A 21319-nucleotide genomic window follows, 5' to 3' on the forward strand; every position below is an offset into this window, starting at 1 on the left:
CCCTTTACGAGGGCAGGCCTGTCTCCGGCTTTTGGTCAAACCCGGAAAAGCGCCTACACATAAACTGTCTGGAGATGAAAGCGGTCGCTTTGGCTCTCAGAGCCCTGCTTCCACATCTAAAAACGAACACGTCCTGGTCCGAACGGACAACATGACGGTAGTGTCGTACATAAATCGCCAGGGTGGACTCAGGTCGAGCTCCATGCATTCAATGGCCAGGAGACTCATTTTATGGTCCCAGCACAACTTGCGCTCGCTGAGAGCAGCGCATGTGCCAGGCGCCCTGAACCAGGGGGCAGACATGCAATCCAGAGACAAGATTCTCCCAGGAGGATGGGCTCTCAACCCGCTGACGATTCAGTGGTTATGGAAAACCTTTGGCAAAGTGGAGATCGACCTCTTCGCCTCCAAGGAGAACGCGCACTGCTCTCTTTTCTTCACGAAAAGCACGGACGCACTCGCCCAGAGCTGGCCGAGCCGCCCCTTATATGCCTTTCCCCCGATCGCGATGCTGCCACAGGTCATCAGTCGGGTCAGAGAGGAGCAAAACGCAGTGCTTCTGATAGCCCCACTCTGGAAGAACCAAACATGGTTTCCAGATCTGATGCAAATGCAATCTGCACCAAGGCCGATTCCACTGAGGCCAGACCTCCTCAGTCAGGCCAGCGGGATGATATTTCATCCCCGCCCCGATCTGTGGGCCCTTCATGCATGGCCCCTCAACGGGTTCTCAGGAACCTCACGAGCGGAGCACTAAAAACCATTGCTGAGGCTCGGGCGCCCTCCACGAGACGCTTATATGCTCAGAAATGGAAAGTGTTCAGTGACTGGTGTAATGCCAAGGGCCTGAACCCTGAAACATGCGAGATTACGAACGTACTCACTTTTCTACAAGGGCTTCTGGAGGCGGGCCGCACCCCCTCCACGCTCAAAGTATATGTGGCGGCCATCACAGCGTCACACGACCCTGTAATGGAACGTCCATTTGGAAGAAACGACCTAATTATTCGTTTCCTAAGGGGCGCTAGGAGGATGAATCCTTCACGCCCTCAGTGCCGATCTGGGACCTAGCTACTGTCCTAGACGCTCTTAAAGGGCCCCCGTTCGAACCACTCCGAACCGTGCACCTTAAACAGCTCTCGCTTAAGACTGCGCTCTTGCTGGCACTCGCCTTGGTCAAGAGAGTGGGCGACCTGCACGCGCTTTCGACAAGCGCTGCCTGCCTAGAATTCGGACCTAACGACTGCAGGGTCATCCTTAGACCGAAACACGGGTATATTCCTAAAGTGCTAACCACTCCCTTCAGAGCACAGGTTATCTCCCTAACTGCGCTGTCGTCTCCAGCAGACGAACACGACGCTAATCTACTCTGCCCCGTTAGGGCTCTCAGAGTGTATTTGGAGCGTTCTGCCCTATTCAGACAGACAGAACAACTGTTTGTATGCTTTGGCTGCCGTACGAAAGGTTCCGCCGTTTCAAAGCAGAGAATCTCTCACTGGATAGTTGAGGCTATAGCACTGGCTTATGAAGCTAAGGGACTTCAATGCCCCTGGGGAGTCAAAGCACACTCCACCAGGAGTGTAGCTTCTTCCTGGGCATGGTATAGCGGGATACCGATCGAGGATATTTGTGCGGCGGCAGGCTGGGCCTCACCGTCCACATTACATGTCCCGACATTGCATTCCAATGTACTATCAGCATGATGCTAGTTGAACTACGAGTTCGTATCTAGATTATGTATGTGCTTGTGTCACACTGAGCGCCTTCTAGCCGCTCTGTATTTTTTCCCACATATAAAGCTCGCCTCTGCCGGCTAGTTGGATGATAACTTTGCTTTTCAGCTCAGGCACCTGCCTCTGGCTATCATAAGGCGAAGTTCAGCATGCACGGCGTTTTGAATGGTGTTCCCATAGCGTAAGCTACTTACGCAATAGGAGAGACCTCTCGAAAGGGAACGACTCGGTTACTAACGTAACCTCGGTTCCCTGAGAGGAGGGAACGAGTATTGCGTAAGCTGCCGTGCTTGTGCTTGGTTAGTTCGCTTCAGTCGTTTTAACCTAAAGAACTCTCATGACGGGGCGCCCAATAAATAGCTCTTGGCCACGCCCATCTTGGCGGGCTCTGACGCGCGCGGGCGCGAAGCGCGCTCATTGGTCGCGCATTCAGAGTCGCCCCGTCATTGGTTCGAGCAAGTTGCCGCAGCACAGCCAATGACCGAGCTTCCTTCGTTCATTGCTGTCAGCTGTGCAACTGCAATGCATTTTACATAAAGACTTCAGTATTCTCGAGAAAAGGAGTTTTCCCATAGCGTAAGCTACTTACGCAATACTCGTTCCCTCCTCTCAGGGAACCGAGGTAACGTTAGTAACCGAGTCGTTTTGAATTATGGGTGGCACTTCCGGTTTCCATTCAAAAACGCTGAAACGAATCATTTCAAATCATAAGGTTGTCCTACAAATAAAGCTGATCCGTCAGTTTTGACTGGATGAGCTGTCAATTTTCTTTCATAATTTATTTTCAGACATCATGAGAACAACGTTATACTTGGTATTTTAACGTGACATTTTACAACAAGAACATCTATGGCAAGAGCTCTTTTCAGTCGCTGCTTTCTTTTACTCATGATTATTTTCTTTTTTCCCTTTGCAATCCGCTGTAAATGTATGAAAAAGGACAACATATACTGCACATTTGTGGTCTGTTCTCCCGAATTTAATTTACGATATATTCCATTAATAATTCACTGGAATGCATGAAGAATCTTTCGTTATTCTCTTCAAAATCCTCACGTCTCTTCCCAGGTTTGTTTTCACAGGTAAATGCAATTTATAATCTGTCAAAATGACGGAAATTACTTTGAAATAGTATCACATTATGCTGAAGTTAATGAACATTTTTGATTAAGGTAACATAATTTTTTTTATTTAACCAAAGACTCGCGCTTTTAGGGTTATTTGGTCTGTTGAAAGTAGCCTACCTTGTTGATGCTTTTACACTTTTAAATTTCCCTTTAATGTTCGATGGTTGAAGGGTGAGCAGATTAATGTCATCTCATTGTGACACTTTTTTAACCTATTGCGTTCATAGAGCAAGCCTTTCACTGATTGTTTACAGCTTAACGGAAGTTACAATATCCGCACTTTGCCAGTTTCACATTTGTTTAAATATTATAATAGGCTTTTGTTATTTTATTTCATTTATGTTGATTATGAACAGTGAACAGCATGAGTAAGAGCAACATCATAGGATCCGAAATATGACGGGAGACATGAAGTGGGTCAGACATGATTTTGACCACTTCATTTTGTGAAAGACTTTCTTTAAAGTGAATTTCGTTTTGTATCAATTATGCACGAGCATGCATGGGAATAGGCTATTTAATAATAATACAAAAAAATATATATAGTAGAGTGGCAGTGGATGGAATTATATTCTGAATTTCTACGTTATAAAAAATCGTTCTAACTTCTAGCAAGCTCATTTAAACCGTGTTGTAAATGCCGAAATGAAAGGAGCACGGCCAAACAAATATGAAACTACTAAATATAAATATATAAAACCGCCAGGAGATGGCGGCAAGCACTGTTCTATTGACATTACTGGTTAATGTTCAACCTATTCTTTCAAAAACACAAAGAGGCTATATATTTAATATCCACACAACTACTGCTTTTAGACAATTGCAATTGTTCTGCTGTGGTGCTGTTTGGAACTATTTTTTTTATTGTATGAAATGTCATTAACATATTGTTTATTTACAAGCATTCTGGTTTTCTAATGATTCTTTTTTTAAAAGCTAAAGACTGCTCATTACAGAAACATTAAAAGAAATATTATATACAAATGTGTGTTTTACTTGGTATTTTTCTCATAACAGTAAATCTATGAGGAAAAAGATCTATCAGGAAAAATAGATGTTTCCAGACGTATGGCAGACGCACCGGGGGCAGTCATGGCCTAATGGTAGCAGAGTTGGACTGGTGACCCAAAGGTTGCTGGTTCAATTCCAGTACCGGCAGGAATATGAGTGAGGTGTCCTTGAGCAAGGCACCTAACCCCCAATCGCTCCCCGGGCGCCACTCAAGGCTGCCCGCTGCTCCGGGTGTGTGTATCCACGTTTGCAGTGTGTGTGTGTTCACTACTCACTACTCTGCTCCTAATGTGTGTGCACTTACTTGGATGGGTTAAATGCAGAGGTCAAATTCCAAGTATGGGTTACCATACTTGGCCATCACGTGTCACTTTCACTTTCACTTTCACGTAGTCACGTTTGTAAACTTAGATCGTTGCAGACGTGCAGACGGGCAGACGTTAAGACGTAATCCACACGTTAACTTCTAGCGTGACGCCGCCGTGACGTCTGCATAGATCAACAGCTACACGTTATTGACGTGTCTACGTGACGTGATATTTGCGTGTACGTCTCCATATAAAACAAATGGAGACGTACACGAGACGCGGCAGTGCACAGATCGTGACGCGCGTCTCTCTATAATGTGATTTTGAAGTAAATGGGAGCGGGAATTCACCGCATTATGCACTCGTCACGCAATACCCCCAACCTCAGACCAAATGTTAGGCCCTGTAGACAGGCCAGCCTATATAAATATCATATTAAGCAGAAATGTGAAATGTACCTTATTAGAGGATTGATATCTGGATTGATGCGTGAAGAATGCACTTCCACAGCAGTCACGAGTAACAGCAGGAATAGGCGGTTAAAGTTGTCTATGCTTAATTTGATTTGATGACAGTCACGAGACCGCTTATTCAATCCAATCACGTTGATGGATAAAAATAAAATACATTTAAAACAAGCATGTAACGAGTAACGACCACAAAAAGAAGGAAAATAGCGGAGAAAAAGTACCGATACATCACTTAAAATGTACTCAAATAAAAGTAAAATTACAAACATTTTAAACTACTCAAAAAAGTACAATTTCTGAAAAAAACTACTTAATTACAGTAACGTGAGTATTTGTAATTCGTTACTTCACACCCCTGACTATGGATAGGCAGCAGACATACATGGGCACTGACATTATACAGGTCCTTCTCAAAAAATTAGCATATTGTTATAAAGTTCATTATTTTCCATAATGTAATGATAAAAATTAAACTTTCATATATTTTAGATTCATTGCACACCAACTGAAATATTTCAGGTCTTTTATTGTTTTAATACTGATGATTTTGGCATACAGCTCATGAAAACCCCAAATTCCTATCTCAAAAAATTTGCATATCATGAAAAGGGTCTCTAAACGAGCTATTAACCTAATCATCTGAATCAACTAATTAACTCTAAACACCTGCAAAAGATTCCTGAGGCTTTTAAAAACTCCCAGCCTGTTTCATTACTCAAAACCGCAATCATGGGTAAGACTGCCGACCTGACTGCTGTCCAGAAGGCCATCATTGACACCCTCAAGCAAGAGGGTAAGACACAGAAAGAAATTTCTGAACAAATAGGCTGTTCCCAGAGTGCTGTATCAAGGCACCTCAGTGGGAAGTCTTTGGGAAGGAAGAAGTGTGGCAAAAAATGCTGCACAACGAGAAGAGGTGACCGGACCCTGAGGAAGATTGTGGAGAAGGACCGATTCCAGACCTTGGGGGACCTGCGGAAGCAGTGGACTGAGTCTGGAGTAGAAACATCCAGAGCCACCGTGCACAGGCGTGTGCAGGAAATGGGCTACAGGTGCCGCATTCCCCAGGTCAAGCCACTTTTGAACCAGAAACAGCGGCAGAAGCGCCTGACCTGGGCTACAGAGAAGCAGCACTGGACTGTTGCTCAGTGGTCCAAAGTACTTTTTTCAGTTGAAAGCAAATTTTGCATGTCATTCGGAAATCAAGGTGCCAGAGTCTGAAGGAAGACTGGGGAGAAGGAAATGCCAAAATGCCTGAAGTCCAGAGTCAAGTACCCACAGTCAGTGATGGTCTGGGGTGCCATGTCAGCTGCTGGTGTTGGTCCACTGTGTTTGATCAAGGGCAGGGTCAATGCAGCTAGCTATCAGGAGATTTTGGAGCACTTCATGCTTGCATCTGCTGAAAAGCTTTATGGAGATGAAGATTTCATTTTTCAGCACGACCTGGCACCTGATCCAGGCCCGGTTCTAGAACCAAATCACTGAGGGTGCTTCTGAAAATAGTGAGGGTGCTTACATAAACATAGGAAATGGCTCCCAAAGTTGTTATCAGTCTGAAAATAGTACCTCAAAATAGGGCTGAGCGACACCTATTGTCTACGACAATATTGTAATTGCTTTTATGTTAAACGATATACGATCTGGCATGATCGAGTAGCCTATGTCCCTCACTTTGCAGAAAACAAACAAAAACATGCCAAGCATAGCCATGTTACCCTATTGTTCAGACCATGGCACGTGCATTTAGTGATTTACTGCACGGTTTAAATGCAGCTAGAATGGCCTTTTTAGTCCCTTGTTATGAACGAGGGCATGGCGCCAATTGTTGTAACCAGTGGTGATGAAGGCATCATCTGTCCCAGCTGAGCCAAATTTACGACACGCATAACAAAATGCAGCATCGCGTTCAACAGAATATTCGAGCCAATCTCTATTTTTAAACCAAGAAATGCTAAATGAACCACTATTTCCACTGCCACTAAAAGATCGACTGGGGTATAACAAGCACATCACCTGTAAGGGCTCTTCATCACCTAGGTCACTCGGCGGCGTCGGCGCCATCGGCCGCGGCACTTGCTGGGATTTATCGCCGGTGTTTGAGTGGGTGTCATGCGTTGAGAGTGAGGTTGTAGGGCGGGGTTCGCTGCTGTCATCGGCAGGCGGTGTAATATCGTCTTTTTGTGATGTAGAGGTTTGAGCTTGCTTGAGCCAATTTCGTATGTCCATGATTAACAATGGACTATTAATATTTTTAGGCTACCTAAAGCCCCGTCTCAGAAAGTCAGCTAACGAATTTCCTGAGCGGGACGCACACACGCAAGCAAAGTGGGCAATTAAAGAGACAGCTTCACCTATGCGGATCGCGAAAGGACACACAACCAATCAAATGCATTAAACATAATGCATAAAGCATTATGAAATAATTTCTGATTTGAAAAATTGTTTTAATGGATTTATTTTGTGTATATGTATGAGTGTGAAATCCGTCTGTATTTCTATTGTCGGTAAAATCTGGTTTACATGTGGGCTATTAAAAATTTCATCTGAGGGTGCTTTCACGTTTGTTTGAGGGTGCTTAGCACCCTCAAGCACCCCCGTAGAACCGGGCCTGACCTGATCACAGTGCCAAAACTACTGGTAAATGGTTTACTGACCATGGTATTACTGTGCTCAATTGGCCTGCCAACTCTCCTGACCTGAACGCCATAGAGAATCTGTGGGATATTGTGAAGAGAAAGTTGAGAGACGCAAGACCCAACACTCTGGATGAGCTTAAGGCCGCTATCGAAGCATCCTGGGCCTCCATAACACCTCAGCAGTGCCACAGGCTGATTGCCTCCATGCCACGCCGCATTGAAGCAGTCATTTCTACAAAAGGAATCCCGACCAAGTATTGAGTGCATAACTGAACATAATTATTTGAAGGGTTGACTTTTTTTGTATTACAAACACTTCTTTTATTGGTCGGATGAAATATGCTAATTTTTTGAGATAGTAATTTTGGGTTTTCATGAGCTGTATGCCAAAATCATCAGTATTAAAACAATAAAAGACCTGAAATATTTCAGTTGGTGTGGAATGAATCTAAAATATATGAAAGTTTAATTTTAACATTACATTATGGAAAATAATGAACTTTATCACAATATGCTATTTTTTTTGAGAAGGACCTGTATATGCAATTTACATATATTGACATATATTACATTTCTGTATGGGATGTTATAGATAATTAAGCTCCGCTCTTCTGCAAATTGGTAAAAACTTAGAAACTCTTCTATTGTTTTTACCAATTTAAGTGGATTAAACATAATGAAATGAAGTTGCAACAAAATGTTCAAAGCACTAAATGTTCAAAACAAAGCTCTACACACTATAACACAATGTTAACACTAGACAAGGGACTAAAGAAAACAGCCCACTGCTATGGCTGTGTTCTGAAGCTGAAGCTCTTGAATATGGAAAATACAGTAAGGAAGCCACTGAATCACGACTGAATTATGGTTCAAACTAAAATTAATATTTGAGCTTCTGATCTACAGTATGTATATAAGTCCTTGCATAAATCGAAGTTGGTGGGCTTTTCTTTTATCAATGATGGCACATTTCGGGGGAAAAAACAATTGCATTAAATCCTTTGAATGTCAGATATCGATATTACAGTTTTTGCACCAGGCTAGAATCTATCCCAGATTTTCTTTTTATCTGCCACCTAGGACCTGCAGGGATTTATATTTCATTATTATTTATTTTTTTATCTGACATTGTTAAAGTTTGCAATGGAAGTATTCACACAGAAACATTTCATTTTATTTGACATTATTTTACAGTTGTGTAATGTTGACAAGTTATCATTTTAATTACCTCTGCCTCAACTTTGAAAATGTGCCAGTTGTCCATCAGATTAGAATAAATTCAGATTACATTATGACATATGTATTATAACTAGCTTTCAACAACTAAACCTGTCAGCAAGACAGACATGGATAAACATCCTCTCCCTCTGATTGCAAGGGTACTTAATGAATGAACCTCCAGGAACAAGTCTTGTCATAATCGCATTCATTATGCTGAACATGCATTTAATTTGATGTTTAGCAGTCACCTATTTAGATGAAATGAGCTACTTTGCACAATGAAGATGTTACAGAATGTACCAGAGGAAATGTTTGGTGGACTGAAACACTGTTGCTGTCTCACACTCACTCAAGTTCACCCAAGTTTATTGATGGCATGAGCGTCACCATTGCAGTGCATTTTGAAGCTGGCCTTAGTTAGGACTATAGTCTTTAAAATGTTATACACCATTGAATGCATTGTTCTAAGCCTTTTAGGTAGCTTTTGTATGCTGTGCTGGGTGGTTGCTTATCACCTCCTCATAGATATGTGTCCCATATCTGTCAATGTAAATCTATGGGATTTGTGCCTATTTTCACCTTACCACAACACATTACATAATTTGAGGCATTATTCATGCCTGCATCACACACACACGCACGCACGCACGCACGCACGCACGCACGCACGCACACACACAGCGCGCGCACGCATCAAACACGCATCATGCATCACACACGCACACAATCACAAGTCATTAGTAGGAAGGAAAGACCTGTAATACAATTTTGTCATTTCAGTATTTCTCTGTCCAACCCTGAATTGTTTTCTGCTCTCCCACCATCAGCCCATCATTACAGTCATTTGATTAAGTTGCAAAACTGTGTAGTTCTTTCTTTCTTGTTTTCTAAAGCTCTGTATTTAGTCTGTGCAGGCAATGACTAATTTACCGCACAGTTATCAGCAGATAGTAGATGACACGCTATTGTGCAATAGCCTCCTGACGCACACATTCAGATAAAAGACCCTTCATCCAGACACCTGACTGATGATCACCAGTAGGCACAATAAATCTTCTCTTTTACAGGAAAAGTAATTCACTGATAAATTACTTGCAGGGCTGTTTTTATGAACAATGTGCTTGTTTCAAAACCCTACTGGCCATCTGTCATGAAACAGATGATCATATGCTTTTGAGGATGTGTTTAGTGCTTAGATTTTATGTCGTGCAGTAGCTTGAAGACCTTGGAGCATGATCATGTTTTTTTCCTTCTACCTTTTAAAGTGTTATCTCAGAGAATAAAGTGAGAGATGATGAATTAGTGCAAGGCAAGAATTCATAACCGTAATTAGGTATCCTCTGGGTCTGGTTTTGAAAGGTCTGGTTATTTAAAATGCCATATTTAGTCAATAGCTTCTGTTAGACACATGCATGCATTTTGTTTTTCATCCTGAATGGATCCTTATTCTGTGTCATCTATATGCTCTTTAGTGAGGTTTGTTAAAGATAAGCTTCACTACTTTTATAAATTATATTTAAATGTAAGGATTTAAACAAACCCCTCTAACCGCTTAGGATAAGATAGAAGAAAAAGCCCCTTTTAAGACTAGTGTGCATTTACTGCTAAACTGTAACATATTTAAAGGGGTCACACATTTTTGTATAATGTTCTCTGAGGTCCACTTAAAATATCAAAAAGATTTTTAAATAAAATAAGCAATAACAAGTTATTGCCTATCCTGTTTTTGATCCTCTCTTTCAAACACTCCGACTTGAAAGACATGCCGTGCCGCTTTAAGTAAATGCCCCACACTGCTATGATGGGGTAACAGTTTTGCATAAGTAAGCACTTGGAATTTCCAGAGTTATAATTGAAAAAGGATAACTTAAGGTGTTTAGTGTAAACAGAATTATGAAGGACTGTACCATTGTTTGTTACACTGTCGTTTTTATGGGCTTTTCTTCTTTTTCGATAAAGTGAAAAACATATATATTGTCATTTGCAGTGTCGTGTTTTAAATAAAATGAAATGTGTTTTTACCCTTTCGTGCATGAATTATGATAACCTCAGTCAGGATTTTTCTTACTGACTTTTTGTTTGTATTGCTCTTAGGCATGAAAAACAAGATTTGACTTCTTTTTTTTTTTACTCATATAACATAATTTTCAAAGAGATTTTCAGATGTCCACTTGAGTGGACAGCATGCATTTATGGTTTAAACTGAAGAGATACTGTATTAAATATAATACAATAATAACACAGCAATATTGTGTGTATTTAACAAACCAATCAATAAAATTACATAAAATCATGTGAAAACTATAAAACATACAAAAAATATAAATGCGAATATGGCGAGCGGGACGAGGCTGAGGGACGTGAGAGAACGGTGTGAGGCCGGTGGCGTGAAGGATAATGAACGTCAACTGTGAGACGCACCGGTACTCTCACATCCCTGGGCCTCGTCCTGCTCGCCACAGCGAAATATTGCAAAGGCAATTGAACTTCATACAAGTTGAACTTTGCGTATCTTTGATATCAGAACATGAGGACATGATTCCATCAGAAATCTCTACAGCCTGTCAAGGTACAACTGTGGAAACCACTCAGATGCTCCCTCCAGTGTTCCAGGGTATGTCAATTTACCCTAATTAGCTGATAATTCTGATTATGTTCAAGATGGACACATTTCTAACATAGCCCTCCTCTGAGAAAACCTAGCGATCAGGTGTTTTCAATCTCATCTGAAATGAGCAGTGTTGGGGGGTAACGCATTACAAGTAATGTATTACAAGTAACGTGCATTACGAAATCAGATTACTTTTTGATCTAACAAGTAAAGTAATGCATTAAAAGTAATGTGCATTGCGTAAACAGATTACTTTTTGATCTAACAAGTAAAGTAATGGATTACAAGTCACATATATTATGTAATCACATTACTTTATGTCAATGAAAATTACATTATAATAATACAAATACATTTCTTTACAGTAAAAGTTACTGCATATTAAGTATTTTCAAAAACAACATTCACAGTATACACTCACCTAAAGGATTATTAGGAACACCATACTAATACTGTGTTTGACCCCCTTTCGCCTTCAGAACTGCCTTAATTCTACGTGGCATTGATTCAACAAGGTGCTGAAAGCATTCTTTTGAAATGTTGGCCCATATTGATAGGATAGCATCTAGCAGTTGATGGAGATTTGTGGGAAGCACATCCAGGGCACGAAGCTCCTGTTCCACCACATCCCAAAGATTCTCTATTGGGTTGAGATCTGGTAACTGTGGGGGCCATTTTAGTACAGTGAACTCATTGTCATGTTCAAGAAACCAATTTGAAATGATTCGAGCTTTGTGACATGGTGCATTATCCTGCTGGAAGTAGCTATCAGAGGATGGGTAAATGGTGGCCATAAAGGGATGGACATGGTCAGAAACAATGCTCAGGTAGGCTGTGGCATTTAAACGATGCCCAATTGGCACTAAGGGGCCTAAAGTGTGGCAAGAAAACATCCCCCACACCATTACACCACCACCACCAGCCTGCACAGTGGTAACAAGGCATGATGGATCCATGTTGTCATTCTGTTTACCCCAAATTCTGACTCTACCATCTGAATGTCTCAACAGAATTCGAGACTCATCAGACCAGGCAACATTTTTCCAGTCTTCAACGGTCCATTTTTGGTGAGCTCTTGCAAATTGTAGCCTCTTTTTCCTATTTGTAGTGGAGATGAGTGGTACCCGGTGGGGTCTTCTGCTGTTGTAGCCCATCCGCCTCAAGGTTGTGTGTGTTGTGGCTTCACAAATGCTTTGCTGCATACCTTGCAGGTATGCTTTGCTGCATACCTGCATACCGATTTCAGTCAAAGTTGCTCTTCTAACAGCTTGAATCAGTTGGCCCATTCTCCTCTGACCTCTAGCATCAACAAGGCATTTTCGCCCACAGGACTGCCACATACTGGATATTTTTCCCTTTTCACACCATTCTTTGTAAACCCTACAAATGGTTGTGTGTGAAAATCCCAGTAACTGAGCAGATTGTGAAATACTCAGACGGCCCATTTGGCACCAACAACCATGCCACGCACAAAATTGCTTAAATCACCTTTCTTTCCCATTCTGACATTCAGTTTGGAGTTCAGGAGATTGTCTTGACCAGGACCACACCCCTAAATGCATTGAAGCAACTGCCATGTGATTGGTTGATTAGATAACAGAACTCATATTGTTAAGCCCAAAGTATATTTTTATATCACAGCAACTTTGTCATGCTTCACAAGTCAACACTGAATCTGTAAAGTTGAATATTGGTTTGATTAACGCCATATCAGTTGTTAATAAGACTTTTATTCTCAATTACTTTTTTGCCACATGTGGTCTTGATGTACAGTACTATGCATTACCAAAACCTGTGGATGAGTGTTGACTTGAGCCCGCTTTCTGAACTTATACAATCTTACTGATATTGCTCACAGCCAATGTTCCCTCTAAGCTGCACGCGTGCGCGGCCGCGCACTTCTGATGCTGAGGCCGCGCACTTCTGAAGCCGCGGCCGCGCAGAAAAGATTAAAATGCCACGCAGAGGACTGACGCGAAATGTGTGGGGAAATCCATTTGATTGTAGTTTAAGTGGTAAATAATTTCAGTGCTCTGGTCAACCGCTATAGAGTGAAAACTGGTGAATGCAGTTTACAGGTTTCATAGAAAGAGAATGATGTGAGCACGTGTGATTGGCAGTGAGTCTTGCATGCGGACCAAATAGCTCAATACGAGAGGCAACGAGAAAAGCAGACATATTACATAAAATCACATCATAATGTTTTAAAGAAGAGTGGATTGATTAAAGTGGTAGAAATAACCAGGCCCGGTTCTAGAACCAAATCACTGAGGGTGCTTCTGAAAATAGTGAGGGTGCTTACATAAACATAGGAAATGGCTCCCAAAGTTGTTATCAGTCTGAAAATAGTACCTCAAAATAGGGCTGAGCGACACCTATTGTCTACGACAATATTGTAATTGCTTTTATGTTAAACGATATAAGATCTGGCATGATCGAGTAGCCTATGTCCCTCACTTTGCAGAAAACAAACAAAAACATGCCAGGCATAGCCATGTTACCCTATTGTTCAGACCATGGCACGTGCATTTAGTGATTTACTGCACGGTTTAAATGCAGCTAGAATGGCCTTTTTAGTCCCTTGTTATGAACGAGGGCATGGCGCCAATTGTTGTAACCAGTGGTGATGAAGGCATCATCTGTCCCAGCTGAGCCAAATTTACGACACGCATAACAAAATGCAGCATCGCGTTCAACAGAATATTCGAGCCAATCTCTATTTTTAAACCAAGAAATGCTAAATGAACCACTATTTCCACTGCCACTAAAAGATCGACTGGGGTATAACAAGCACATCACCTGTAAGGGCTCTTCATCACCTAGGTCACTCGGCGGCGTCGGCGCCATCGGCCGCGGCACTTGCTGGGATTTATCGCCGGTGTTTGAGTGGGTGTCATGCGTTGAGAGTGAGGTTGTAGGGCGGGGTTCGCTGCTGTCATCGGCAGGCGGTGTAATATCGTCTTTTTTTTGTGATGTAGAGGTTTGAGCTTGCTTGAGCCAATTTCGTATGTCCATGATTAACAATGGACTATTAGTATTTTTAGGCTACCTAAAGCCCCGTCTCAGAAAGTCAGCTAACGAATTTCCTGAGCGGGACGCACACACGCAAGCAAAGTGGGCAATTAAAGAGACAGCTTCACCTATGCGGATCGCGAAAGGACACACAACCAATCAAATGCATTAAACATAATGCATAAAGCATTATGAAATAATTTCTGATTTGAAAAATTGTGTTAATGGATTTATTTTGTGTATATGTATGAGTGTGAAATCCGTCTGTGTTTCTATTGTCGGTAAAATCTGGTTTACATGTGGGCTATTAAAAATTTCATCTGAGGGTGCTTTCACGTTTGTTTGAGGGTGCAGGCATGGTTAGATTACTATAAAAGAGTTCACATGTTCACTTTTCTTGAAAATATTTAGCTATTCGATCTATTTAAATGCTTCAGTTTTTTATCTATTATAATAATATAATATGTAAACAAATTGAAGCATTTAAACTGATATATTATATCACTTCAAATACTTCAATTCGTTTTTTTAATATTATATTATATTAGGCCTATATTTTATTATATTATAAGCCTAAATAAAGAATCTCACAGGCTCATTGCCATTAAAAACTTTGAAACCCCCTGCTAAAGAAAATATTGGAAATTCATAAGAAATAAACATTCATTTAACTTTGATGGTTTAATGCTTCCTGTACACAATTAATTGACTGGACAAAAACACTATGTTTTTCCCAAACCATCTCAGTGTAACAGCTTACTTTTCTTTCATGCTATATTCTATTATTGTAAAGAATTGAACTGTCCTGCAGAAGATTTTGTAAATTATTTTTCATAGGATTTCTTGGTAAAGACTGTACAGTTAACAGCACTGTGAAAAAAATATCAGGTAACCTAGAATGTGCTTCATTTAGTGACTTCTTAATTAACTGCTTGTTTTTCAAAAATATGATTTAATACCAATAAGTTACATCAAGGGTCAAATAAAATAGAAATGCCACATTTAAGTTAAAAGTTACAACTGAATGTTGAAACCATTGTGTTTCTATGTATGCTGTACATGTCAGGTATAAAGCATATTTTTGCTCAGGTGGCGAAATATGTCCACCCAATAGAAAAGTTTTGCTCAGCAAGAAAAAAAATTAGAGGGAACATTGCTCCCAGCCAATTTTTTTTTTTTTTGATAGGGCCCAATCTTCGATAATAAACAATCATCGAGTTTATTATAAATGTCTTAAATCAGGAACTGTACCTCATTATTTGAAACATGCAAATGTTCAACTCCTCCTTAAATGGCCAAAACTAGACCTAACAATTGTATCAATTTTAGACCTGTTTCTAAATTGTCATTCATCTGTAAAATACTAGAGAAATCAGTTTTCCAGCAATTGTACAATTTCTTGGAAGAATTTTTTTATTTTTTACGTTTTTCAATCGGGATTTAAAAGACAACATATACAGAAACAGAACTTGTTAAGATGATAAAGATACATGAAAATACTGTTAACTGTTGATGCTGGTAGCTCTGTCGTGCTTGTGCTCTCAAATTTAAGTGCTGCCTTTGACACAGTTGACCATATTGTCCTGTTTTCCCGCTTAGAGCAATTTGTAGGCATCCAAGGGAAAGCTTTGAATTGGTTTGTCTTTTTTTAAAGAATAGAATAATTCCAGTGAATATTGGTGAATTTTCATCAAGTGTTCTCTACTAGTGTGCCTCACTGATTTAAAGGCTTGGATATCTTTAAATTGTCTAAATTTAAATGAAAGTAAGACTGAAATTATTGTACTTGGGCCTTCTGAGGCCAAAAAACATCCAATGTCAGTTTTGGTTCTCTTTCCCAATATGTAAAACCTTGTGTAAAAAACTTGGGAGTAGGGGAGTGCAGGGCACAACCTAACATTGGGTTAAATGTAACACGGAGCTTTTACATAGTTAGTCAGGATCAAGCAGGTTGTGTTTCTGCTCTTTTTCTCTCGCTGCCAGGAGACGGTCTCCCGCGAATTTGTGGAAAGTTTTGATAAGATTTCGTGAAGATACTGGACAAAGAGTGTTTTGACACCATGCAAGTACATTTTTTCATCATACTTTTATTTCGGTTTCTGGGTTGGGTGTGTACGTCACCAGATCTAACTTTATATTACCTTAGTCTTGTTGGATAATATATCACCATTTTGAAATATATCAGCAACTCCTTGCAACTGTTAGCTAGGCTTTTAAATATATTTTACACAGTGGGGTTAGTTGTAGCACAGTGTTACAACTAAGCCGCCAAGTGTACAATGATAATGAAATGAAAACAGGGAGCCACACAACTTTTCAGGTTTGAGTATTTATATATATATATATATATATATATATATATATATATATATTTAACTTTGTTGGACTTTCACAAACAATGTTGTAATTTTTAATTTGTAAAAAAAAATTTTTTACTATGCATTGATCACTTAGGCCTACAGGCCTATAGCCTGTTTTTCATGCAATAAACCCTTTAAATTTTGATTTTAAGCTCATTTTTATTATTATTACTGTTATTATTATTAATATAATAATAATAATACTTTTGTATGCAGCTACCACACACAAATATAATTCAATTGCAATTACAATTACAATATTTGATGATTTTATTTATTTATTTATTGCAAAACTGTGCAGCCTTTTCCTATATATCCATCCATGATATTGATCCATAATAGAAGGATGATTGGATGAGGGATGGATGGATATCTATCTATACAGATGCACAAACAATATCAAACTACACAGATAAAATAGTACTAAATTATGTGTGTTACACACAAGTGTTACAACTTACCCCTCTGTCTGTTACAATTAACCCTGCATATGGGGTAAGTTGTAACATTTGCACTTCTGTCACTTTCAGTGCAACAGTACGAAAATGGTAGGTTCTAGAAAAAAACTTTAAGTGTTCATTTGTAACCGAGATGTGTATGCTGATTGTGTAAAAAAAAAAAGATGAATATACCTTAATTATTTTTTTAATAATTGAGCCAAAAACCAAAATGTGTCCCGCTCTCCCCTATACTTGGATAGTGCTCTTAACTTTGATATAAATGTCAGTTCAGTGTGGTCAAATCTAGTTTCTTCCATCTAAGAGCACTAGCAAAGGTGAACACTTTTTTGTCCTTTAAGAAATTTGAGAGGGCTATTCATGCCCTTTTTACTTCGAGGCTTGACTACTGCAACTCACTCTACATAGGAATTAGTCAGGCTACTCTTTCTTGGCTACAAGTGGAACAAAATGCAGTTGTTTTGTTTTCCATAGCTTTTAATCAATGATGCAGTGCCTATTTTGTCTTGTTTGTTGTGTGCCAATCTGTATGTAGTTCTGTATTCTATGTACAGCACATTGGTAAATAGTTGTTGTTTTAAATTGTAATCTAAATAATGTGACATTGACTTGTGTATTACTTGTTCATTCTATAGGCACGTAAGGTTTCTTTACAAAGTGACATCGCCAACTACTGGACTGGCATGTGTGTTTTTAGTCGTTTTCGTGTATCCGTATGAACAGGGATCATTTTGACAAGGTTGTCATCTGTTCACGAAAAGAGCAAAAGAAAAACTTTAAACCCTGACAGGGTGACCAGGGCCCCGACATGAAGTGGACATAAGGAAATAATTAGACACAAAATACTAGTTTGAGTTGAAATATTTGATTACCTCATTGAATGCAAAGCTTCTGTGAAGAAATACAGTTCAAAGCAAGTAGCTTAGAGCCTAGAACAAGAAGTTCAAACAAAATGGACATTAAGGGATAATGTATTCATATCCCTTATTATGCAGCTTTTCACCACATCAGTAATTTCAGGGACATGAAACATTGATTTGAGAAGAAACTGTTTTAAAATCTTACCTGTTTATTATCTTAGAATCCACTACAGTGTGAAAAATAATAATAATTCTAGCAACAATAATACCATAAACCTATTAATACTGAAGTCCTCCAGTTATATTTTACAGTAAATGCAGTCGATAACAGGTGCAAGATGGCACCAGTTGCGTTTGAAAAAAATGGGAGAGAGTGAGTCTGCGGTGTGATACAAGAGATAAAAGAAGCGCTGGCCTCAAATGCCTGGATGAGCAGTCTTTATAAGGCATTGCTTTACGTCTTTATAAGACACCAGTCATTATCGTGGAATTACGGACTTCAGAATTATGTACCTGGCCAATCAGAATTAAGCATTTCAGAGAGCCATGTAATTTAGGTTCTTCAAGGAACCATCAATACCAATAAATAAATTAAACATTATTCATTCCGTTTTTTGCAGGTTAAAGATGCCTTACCCACCATCACAGTGACTCCAAGAAAAGTCTACAACATTCCCATTCAATTCCTCAAGATGAACACTTCAGAGACCACCACTCTTTCCCTCTGGTCCATCCATGTCAATTCCAGTCCTGTTTCATACCTCCTCAACGTTACAGAGACCTCATCTCATGCCAAGCCAAAAGCATGCGAGCAGCTTAACATCGCCACTGAGGTGTTCCTCATCCTTGGCATTGTCAGTCTACTGGAAAACATCCTGGTAATCTGCGCTATAGTGAAAAACAAAAACCTACACTCGCCCATGTATTTCTTCGTTTGCAGCCTGGCCGTGGCCGACATGCTGGTGAGCGTCTCCAACGCCTGGGAGACCATAGTCATCTACTTACTCACTAACCGCCAGTTGGTGGTGGAGGACCATTTCATCAGACAGATGGACAACGTTTTTGACTCAATGATCTGCATCTCTGTCGTAGCGTCCATGTGTAGTCTTCTAGCTATTGCTGTTGATCGATACGTCACGATTTTCTATGCTCTACGATACCACAACATCATGACGGTTCGCCGGGCCGTGCTCATCATTGGAGGGATTTGGACCTTCTGCACCGGCTGTGGAATAGTGTTCATAATCTATTCTGACAACACGTCTGTCATCGTGTGCTTGGTCTCCATGTTCTTCATCATGCTAGCACTCATGGCCTCTCTTTACAGCCACATGTTCATGCTGGCGCGTTCTCATGTCAAACGCATTGCCGCCCTGCCGGGCTACAACTCCATCCACCAGAGAGCCAGCATGAAGGCGGCCGTCACACTGACCATTCTTCTCGGGATCTTCATCGTCTGCTGGGCTCCATTCTTTCTCCACCTCATCCTTATGATCTCCTGCCCCAGAAACCTCTACTGCATGTGCTTCATGTCTCATTTCAACATGTACCTCATCCTCATCATGTGCAACTCTGTCATCGACCCACTCATTTATGCTTTCAGGAGTCAGGAAATGCGGAAAACGCTTAAGGAAATCATCTGCTGCTATAGCCTGAGGAACATTTTTGGAATGTCAAGGTAGCGCCAAACCAAAAAATGATAGGTGGATTATCATTTCACAAGAAGAAATCTTTCGATTCATAAAGTCTGAGAGTAGAATGTGCCAACCCCCTGTTGATCTAGATGAAAAATACGATTTTTGTGACCATGTATACCATCTACTTACTCCTTGTCCTCTATAATGCAAACACTCAGAAATTGAAACTTGAAAAAAGCTGGAGTATTAATTAACTCTTCAGGGCACAAAGATGCAAAATAGAATATCTAATGAGACAATTTTTGATATTATGAATATATGTAGATGTTGTAATATTGTTGGAGAATTAAGGAGGCCTTAGTTCTATGGAACAATATAATCCTTGTTGAACAATGTGATTTAATAACACAGACTCTAGGGACACGGAGGAGCTCTTGATCAAAGCCTATGGGAAAAAACAAGTGCAATCATTTGACAAATTTACAATGCAAAACAAAGCCTGTCTAGACATTAATGTTGTATAGGTAAAATTAAAATGTATTAAAATTAAAATGCATGTAATATAGAATGCATTGATTCCTAAGATGAAATTCAATGACAAAACTGCTGCAGCAGACTACAATTTTTAAAAACAAGGCACAATTTCTACACACATTAATACATAACATAAATTACATAAAATAAAAGAATGGAACCAGACTGACTGTGACAAAAATAGATTTACAGTCCTTGAAACCTTAAGTCGACATTTTACGAACAGCATGACAAAGAGGATGTCAACATTTCTGGTATCATGTCACTAACGCATTTTTGTTAGTCTTTAAAGGCATCAGGAGTTTTGTAATATAGTTTTAATTGAATAGAAATTCTTCACAAATGCCTGTCTCATAATCTGTGTATATCTATAGCTGCAAAAAACTAAATCAAAATTATATTATTACTTATACTGTATATTAACTAATACAATTAAACAACAGAAAAAATATGTTTTACCTAAATAAAATAAATATTGCAACTACTAAAATAAAAAGCTTGAATAAATATTTCTGACTTGTCCTCACAATTACAAGCATTTGTGGATATATTGGCAATTTACATATTACTCTAAGTATGAACATCTACTTGAATTTTGGGGTCTGCAGTTATTCTCATTTGAAGAATTTAGTACTGCCCATTTAAATGTAATGACATTAAATTCTATGGCTTTTTTATTTCTTGTATTTGCTATACAATTTCAGGGTGAGAATCAATGTTTGTCATCATGCTGCTTACTGTTTGCAGTCGCTGCATAAATTAATCTGTTTGAAATTATAGGGGTAAAAGCAAGTGTCTTGTTGGTTTTTCTTCAGTTAATATTTCCCATGCATGTATTTTTAATAAAGTGCTACGGTGATAAAAGATGAAACAATTAGCAAAACAGCAAAAAAGTTAAATGTAATATACAAAATTCTGAAAATATAAAATACAACTCATCCTAATAAAATGACAACCTCATTTGTTACTCATCAGCTACATCAGAAATATTGATATTTTAGTTTGGATAAAATTACAATAATAAAAATTGTCTCCATTTAAAAGGGTTTTACATGAATGTTATAGAGCTAAACAGTGTTATAGGTATTTTGACTCAAACCTTAAAGGTACTAAGATATAGTCCTTGTGACAACTATAGCCCTGTTTCCCCTATGGTTAAAACACTTACCCAATGGCTTACATTTGAAGTATATGTAATCTAAATGTAAATCTGTTCATGCTATGTAAATTCTATGAAGCATTTACATTATATATAATTTGCAGTAGGACTCCTGTAGTAGGCTAATTGATTCTTGTCTTGTATTGACTTCTAATGGAGCCAAAATTTAAAAGTGTTAATAG

The 21319-nt window shown here is 39.4% G+C and overlaps 1 protein-coding gene across 1 annotated transcript in view; it reads left to right on the forward strand.

The window, feature by feature from the left end:
• The window catches only part of mc5ra (melanocortin 5a receptor), a 46035-nt gene extending 25030 nt beyond the window's left edge, over positions 1–21005 (forward strand). The window contains exon 2 of the mRNA XM_077196659.1: positions 18428–21005. Coding sequence (XP_077052774.1) covers positions 18500–19489 — 990 coding nt within the window. The 5' untranslated portion in view covers positions 18428–18499 and the 3' untranslated portion in view covers positions 19490–21005. The remainder of the gene's footprint in view (positions 1–18427) is intronic.
• Positions 21006–21319: the final 314 nt, after the last annotated feature.

This window comes from Siphateles boraxobius, unplaced genomic scaffold (assembly GCF_051911475.1).
Source record: "Siphateles boraxobius isolate OS27281-9 unplaced genomic scaffold, OSU_SipBor_1 35, whole genome shotgun sequence".
NCBI classification, from domain to species: Eukaryota; Metazoa; Chordata; class Actinopteri; order Cypriniformes; family Leuciscidae; genus Siphateles; species Siphateles boraxobius.